This window comes from Cnephaeus nilssonii, assembly GCF_951640355.1.
Source record: "Cnephaeus nilssonii genome assembly, chromosome: 18".
Lineage (NCBI taxonomy): Eukaryota > Metazoa > Chordata > Mammalia > Chiroptera > Vespertilionidae > Cnephaeus > Cnephaeus nilssonii.
In genome coordinates this window covers 44,742,941-44,750,669 of record NC_137089.1, presented here as the reverse complement: position 1 = coordinate 44,750,669, position 7,729 = coordinate 44,742,941, and the positions used below count along the sequence as shown (strand labels likewise).

General features: G+C 51.5%; 1 protein-coding gene across 1 annotated transcript; it reads right to left on the bottom strand.

The window, feature by feature from the left end:
- Positions 1 to 399: 399 nt before the first annotated feature.
- On the bottom strand, positions 400 to 2,046 carry NPBWR1 (neuropeptides B and W receptor 1). Its single transcript, XM_079796694.1, has one exon. The coding sequence runs from the start codon at positions 1,967 to 1,969 to the stop codon at positions 980 to 982; it is 990 nt and encodes a 329-aa protein (XP_079652820.1). The 5' UTR covers positions 1,970 to 2,046; the 3' UTR covers positions 400 to 979.
- Between the last annotated feature and the right edge of the window lie 5,683 nt (positions 2,047 to 7,729).

The window sequence follows — 7,729 nt, the reverse complement described above, 5'->3', positions numbered from 1 at the left end:
GATTATTCCCAATCAGACGGTGTAAGCAGCAGGTTCGCAGGCTCGCGATCCCTTTTAGTCCGCCGCGCGCTGGGCCGCTGGTTCCGCCAGGGAGCGCCACAGCCCCGCGCCTGGGCAACTCGGGCTCCTGGCCGGTCCTGAGCCCGCGGAGCCCCCCAGAGCCCGAGTCCGGGAGCATTTTCAGGTGAGAGGAGGGGCAGAGGGGGAGGGACTGGTAAAGAAAGAAGGGGCTGGGTCAGGAAGGGGGATTATGACTAGTCTTAGCACTGTTGTCAGGAGTCACAGCCAAGCCCCAGCCTCCTTCCCCACGCGCCTCCTCTTTCTCCCTCTTCTCTCTTCTGTTTCCCGCTCTCCCTCTCTCTGTCCCCGAGGCCACCCCGAAAAGGACAGAGGGGCCTCGTCCGCCATCACCGCGCACCTGGGCGAGGTGGGCGCGGAGCGCACGCGCCTTGACCCTTTCTCGCGCTGTTGGAAGCTCGGGGGCGGTTAGGGGGATGGGCAGGCTGTTCGCAGCTCCAGCCAAAGCACAGCCAGTCGCTGCTGGAAACCAAAGCGGCGAAGTGCAGAGGCAAGTGCGGAGCCCACGAGCCGCTGCGTCCTCGGACCTCGCCCGCCCGAGGTAGCGCCGCGGGCTCCCCCTAGAGCCGGGTTGCGCACGACTCGGGGGCCCCGGAAAGCGAGCTGCGGAACGAGAAAGAAGCTCCCAGCACTTCTTCCTTCCCCCTACTCTCCTCCCCTGACAAGTTCGGCGGGGTGCCCTTCGGCATTAGGGAGCCGTCGGGTGCGTTCTCAGCCGCCGCTGTCCTCACACTGGGTGTGCTTGCTCCAGCATCACCCAAAGGACCAGGCAAGCTCAGCTTCCGGGCACGCCCAGGTCTGGGCCCGAGAATCTGCATCTCTGGCAGGTCTGGAGGGGCGGAGGTTGGAAGATTGCAGCCAGCGCTGGCGGTGCTGAGCGGGAGCGCGGGCCGCGGGGGAGTCAGGCGGCGGGGCGGCAGGCCAGCAGCCGGCGGAGGCTCCTGCGGAAGCCGTCGTCCAGGAAGGCGTAGAGGAAGGGGTTGAGGCAGCTGTTGGCGTAGCTCAGGCTGGTGATGCCGTAGGAGACCGCGACGACCAGCGGCGTCTGCGGGAGGTCGGCGGTGAGCGCCACCACGGTGCTCAGGTGGTAGGGCGTCCAGCAGAGGAGGCACGCGGCCAGGATCGCCGCCACCAGGACAGTGACCCGCTTCTTGGCGCGGCCCAGGGCCTTGGCCTGCCCGTCGAGGCGCATGGCGCGCAGCCGGCACAGCAGGGCGATGTAGAGGACGCAGATGGCCGTCACCGGGATGGCAAAGCCCAGCACGAGCGTGTAGAGGCGGCTCGCCCGCCACCACAAGGCCTCGGGCTGCGGGAAGACCAGCACGCACTGGCGCCGGCCCTGCTCCTCGTCGAGCCGGGCGAAGACGGCGAAGGGCAGCACCACCAGCGTCACCAGCGCCCACACCGCCAGGCTCACCGCGCGCGCCGCGCCGTACGTGCGCCCCGCCACCCGGCGCGCCTCGGCCGTGGCCAGCACCACCCGGTAGCGGTCGGCGCTCAGGACGGCGAGGAAGTAGAGGCCGGAGAAGGTGTTGTACTGGTCGACGGCCACGGTGAGCTTGCACAGGAGCTCCCCGAAGGGCCACCGCCGCAGCAGCAGGTCGGCGATGTTGATGGGCAGCACCAGCGTGAAGAGCTCGTCGGCGACGGCCAGGTTGAGGATGAACAGGTTGGTGACGTTCTTGCGCGGCGTCCGCAGCAGCACGAACAGCACCGCCGAGTTGCCCGCCAGCCCCACGGCGCAGATCACCGCGTACACCACGGCCACGGCCACGGCCAGCGGCGGCGGCGGCGGCGGCGGCGGGCTCGACGCGTTGGGGCAGCCCAGCGCGAAGCCGGGGTCCGACGCGTTGAAGGGCCCCAGCTCCCAGGACGACGACGCGTTGGGCATCCCGGCGAGGGTGGGGGTGCGGCCGATTCCGTTTTCTCCACCGCCGCCCTTGCGGGGCTCCAAGTCCTTGCTCTGGTCCTTCCGGGGAGGCACCTTCTGAGCCCACGGTCGCCGCGGACTCCGGGGGCTGCAAAGCCAAAGGAAAGCACAGGCGGGGCTCCTTCCTGGGCGCGCGGCTTTAGGAAGAAGTGCGGGGCCGGGCGGGGGTCGGGGACGGCTCCCCACACCTGCTCCACGTGACCGCTCTCTGCCACCTGTTGAAATCACATTCTAATCAGCTGAATACAGGAAAGCGAAAACAATCTTTTCACAGGAAAAACAGAGACCCGTCTCCCCTGTTCTAGGACACCCTGCAGACCCGGGTCACTCCAGCCAACTCTGCAATGGCAAGCAAGCTTCGGCCCCCCGGTTTCTGGGCGCCTGGGGTAGCAGCAAGCTCCACCACAATCTCAGCCTCACCTGCCTGGGCGAGGGTCTGCTTTTTTTTCTGGAGAGGCCGGGAGAGGAGGCCCCGGCCGCTGCGGAGGCTGCGGGGCCGGCCGCTGGGCGTCAGCCTCCTGGCGCAGCCGGGAGCCGGCAACTCGCGCCTCCGCGGACCCGCCCGTGCGCCTGGAAGCTTAGAATTGGCGCAGCCTCAATGCACTCTGCTCGCCCGACCGCCACCCGTCACCCCACCCCCTCCATCACCCCCACCTCCCCTACCACCCCAACCCCAAGTGAAACAGCCGCGGAATAGAGAAGAACATTACTCAAAAATCACAGAATTCTTTTCTTCCTTCCAGTAGTGTAACCTCATCCCATTTGAACTGGCAAAAAGCTCTCCTGTTAAGATTTTAAGAAAACCATAGAGTGTATTATAAACGGAGAACAATGCAGTTGATGCTTCCATTCTGATTTTTAAACCTCATACCGCAATTGTAAAATGCAAATGACCCGTTTTTCTACTACTCTGGTCTTCTCAACATTACAAGATTGTTAGTATCAAAGAATGGTCCACAATTTGAGATATTTTAGGCTTTCTAAAAATATATGTAAGCAAGGACTTTATTAACAAAGGCAAACTGCTTCTGATAGCCTTCGAGGGTATGTTTCATACAGCAAGTTGTTCAAACACTGCCGGACCCTCCCCCTGAGAACCACTCTGCAGTCTCAGGGGCCTACCTGGGCTCCAACCTCTGACTCCCGGAACTCTGACTTCGTGCTCTCTAAAGCGGAACTCCCCTGGGCACCTGCCCTTTGAGGACCGAGTGAAATAAACTAAACATCAGTTCTTTCCAATTCCTATTTTCTTCCTCCGCCTTCCCTTTGGGAGAGTCAGCAATTAAAACCACGGAATTCTACCCATTTTCCTTTTATGTTCCTTTCACAAGATCAGGCAAATGCTCCAATGAAGTGCATTTTTAGTCATTTATGGTGCATTTTTATTTATTTATTTTTATTGATTTCAGAGAGGAAGGGAGAGGGAGAGAGAGATAGAAACATCAATGATGAGAGAGGATCATTGATTGGCTGCCTCCTGCACGCCCCCTACTGGGGATTGAGCACATGCCCTTGCCTGGAGTAGAACCTGGGACCCTTCAGTCTGCAGGCCAAACCAGCTAGGGCTGTGATGCATGTTTAGAGGAGAGGGTCTGGGCTTCTGACAGACCGGAAGTAGCCAGCAGAAGAAGCCTCTAGGGATGGAAATACAAACTTTCCTTTACCCACTTATGTGCCCCCACCAGGGACTGAACCTGCAACCTAGATATGTGCCCCCACTGGGCATAGAACTGGCAATCTTTTGATGTATGGGGCGATGCTCCAACCAACTAAGCCATCTGGTCAGGGCTCCCCTTCATTTTTGAAGGATGTTTCACTGGATGTGAAATTCAAAACTTTCAGTTGTTTTATTGCAACAGTTCTAATATTTTTCTACTTTTTTGCTTCCATTGTTATTTATTGGAGATGTGGTTTTCTGTCTTACTGTAGCTGTTTTGAAAGTAATTTGCCTTTTTTCTATAATTATTCTTTTTAAAAGAGTTTATTTTAGAGAGAAAGAAACATTGAGTGAGAGCGAAACATCAATCGGCTTCCCCCTTTCCCCTGCCCCATGCATCTCAACCCGGGACCAAACCTGCAACTATGTGTGGTGACCGGGGATTGAACTAGCTACCTTTCTGTGTATGGGAGGATGCTCTAACCAACTGAGCCACACCAGAGCTATAATTATTCTTTAATTATGTTTTTGACTGTGTCTTTTAGAAGCTATGACAGCCTAGGGGGAGATTTTCTTTCTGCTTATCCAGGTTTGAATTTTAGAGCTTCTAGAATTTGTGACCTGCTGAAACCGGTTTGGCTCAGTGGATAGAGCGTCGGTCTGCGGACTGAAGGGTCCCAGGTTCGATTCCGGTCAAGGGCATGTACATTGGTTGCGGGCACATCCCCGGTGGGGGGTGTGCAGGGGGCAGCTGGTCGATGTTTCTCTCTCATCGATGTTTCTGGCTCTCTGTCCCTCTCCCTTCCTCTCTGTAAAAAAATCAATAAAATATATATTAAAAAAATAAAATAAATAAAATAAAATTTGTGACTTGATATTTTATTTTAATTTTGGGAAATTTTCAGCATTCTCTCATCAAGTTTTGGTTCTGTCCCATTCTCTTTCTTCTCACTTGCTGGGAGTCCTATTACATGTGTGTTAGACCTCCATTATCTTTTCTGTGTGTTTCCCATCCTTTTTCTCTCTGTACTTCAATCTGATCCCATAAAGCCTGGCTTTTTTGGTTGCTCCTCAGCACCTTCAAATCGTTATTTCACTCTTTTTCTCAAAGTTTTAATCATAGTTCATAATTAGGAGCAGAAGTTAATATATAAAGTTTTTTATCAAATGGGTTCTTGAATAACACTGTTTCGTTCAATATTGATGAGATGCCATTTATATCAATTAACCTATGATAAAATTGGTATACATTGTTTCACTTAAAGTTGCATAACCTATTGACGACCTTGAGGACTTACTGTACAGTACAATACCAAATTAAAAAGTGCCCTAGCCGGTTTGGCCCAGTGAATAGAGTGATCGCCTACAGACCGAAGGGTCCCGGATTCGATTCCAGTGAAGGGCACATACCCTGCCGGGGTCCTGGTCAAGGTTTGTGCAGGAGGCAACCAATCGATGTGTTTCTCTCACATTGATATTTCTCTCTGTCTTTCCCTCTCTCTAAAAATCAATAAAAAATTAAATTAAAATTAAAATCAATGGAAAAATATCCTCGGATGAGGATTTAAAAAAAGTATAGCCCAGCCAGCCTAGCTCAGTGGTTGAGCATCGACATATGAACCAGGAGGTCACAATTGGATTCCCAGTCAGGACTCAATCCCCAGTGTGGGGCATGCAGGAGGTGGCTGATCAATGATTCTCTCTCATCATTGATGTTTTTATTTCTCTCTCTCTTCCTTCCTCTCTGAAATCAACAAAAAAATATATATTTTTAAAAACATATTTGTAGCCTGGCTGGTATAGCTCAGTGGTTGAGTGTCAACTCATGAACCAAGAGATTACAGGTTCAATTCCTGGTTAGGGCACATGCCTGAGTTGTGGACTTGATCCCCAGAAGGGGACATGCAGAAGGCAGCTGATTGACGTTTCTCTCTCATCAATGTCTCTATCTGTCTATCTCTCTCTCTCTAAAATCAATAAAAACATATTAAAAAGTATATGTGTGTATTATGTTTCCATAGACATAATTATATGCAAGTGTGTATAATTATAAAAGGATATACATCAAGATGTATTTCAATAGGATATGGGTTTGGCCATTTCATTTTCTTTGCATTTTTCTGTCTTTTCAAAACTTTGGTATAATGAAGATATATTACTTTTGTAATAGTAAAAAACATTTTTATAAAAACTAGGGTCATGAAATACTACTGAAAATAAATTAACTATAGATAAGGACGTTATTTCTTTCAGCCTTGTGAAATTATTATAATCACAAAAAATAGTGAATACATAGATATGTAAAACTAGAGGCCCGGTGCACGAAATTTGTGCATGGAGGGGGGTTGTCCCTCAGCCCAGCCTGTACCCTCTCCAATCTGGGACCCCTTGAAGGATGTCCGACTGCCCTCTCACAATCCAGGACTGCTGGCTCCTAACTGCTTGCCTGCCTGCCTTCCTGATTGCCCCTAACCGCTTCTGCCTGCCAGCCTGATCACCCCCTAACCACTCCACTGCCAGCCTGTTTGCCCCCAACTTCCCTTCTCTGCCAGCCTGGTCACCCCTAACTGCTCTCTTCTGCAGGGTTGATGACCTCCAACTCCCTCCCTTGCAAGCCTGGTCCCTCTCAACTGCCCTCCCTTGCAGGCCTGGTCCTTCTCAACTGCCCTCCCTTGCAGGCTGTGTGCCTCCCAACTGCCCTCTCCTGCTGGCCATCTTGTGGTGGCCATCTTGTGTCCACATGGGGGCAGGATCTTTGACCACATGGGGGCAGCTATATTGTGTGTTGCAGTGATGATCAATCTGCATATTACTCTTTTATTAGATAGGGTAGAGGCCTGGTACAGGGGTGGGGGCCAGCTGGTTTGCCCTGAAGGGTGTCCCTGATCAGGGTGGGGTTCCCTTGGGGCATGGGGCAGCCTGAGCGAGGGGCCTGTGGTGGTTTGCAGGCCGGCCATGCCCCCTGGCAACCCAAGTGGAGGCCCTGGTATCTGGAATTTATTCTCCTTCTACAATTGAAACTTTGTAGCCTAGAGCGGAGCCAAGCCTGGGGCTCCCTCCGAGGCCGGCAGCCATTTGTGTTGGGGTTATAATTGAAACTTTGTAGCCTTAAGCGGGTTGGCCTGCTCTCTCAAGCTCCATTCTGCCGCCATTTCTGTTTGAATTTGTTTACCTTCTATAATTGAAACTTTGTAGCTTGAGTGGAGGCTTAGGCCTGGCAAGGGCAGGTGGAAAGCTTGGCTTCCTCTGTTACCTAGGAAACCTTGCTCTCTGTGGCTGTAGCCATCTTGGTTGGGTTAATTTTCATACTCGCTCAGATTGGATGGTGGGCGTGGCTTGTGGGTGTGTCAGAGGTGTGGTCAATTTGCATATTTGTCTATTATTAGGTAGGATATATATTTACATAGAAAACATACCTTATATACTCTGAAGTCTACCCACAACATTACCAAACAGATATTTCCAATTGCAGTTTGTACTGCTTTAACCAATTTTTTTTAAAAATATGTTTTTATTGATTTTTAGAGAGATAGGAAGGGAAGAGGATGGAGAGATAGAAACATCAATGAGATTGATTGGCTACCTCCTGCACACGCCCTATTAGGGATCTAGCCTGCAACCCGGGCATGTGCCTGACTGGAAGTGAACCGTGACTGCCTGGTTCATAGGTCAATGCTCAACCATAGAGCCACACCAGCCGGGCAGCATTCACTTTATAGTTGTTGAAATGATCAGCAATATATTTGTTTCTGTGTATTCAGTTATGATCATATAGTTGTAGACTTGGAAAGCGATTTTATATTTAAAAATTTTACTTTTGCAGGAAGACAAGTGACATTGACACCTTGATTTTGAAAGTTTTTAGCAAAATACATTACAATTTACATGGAAATATGTTTACATTATTATATTAAGTTGCAATAAATTCTATGCCACCAAAGGATGTTGAGGGTGAAGTGTTTAATAGTTTTCAGATCATTGGTCTGTGGGTTCACCTTTTCTATAATTGCTGGCATTTTTCTGAAGGTTACAGAGGGAACAGTTCTTAAAAATAAAGTTAATGA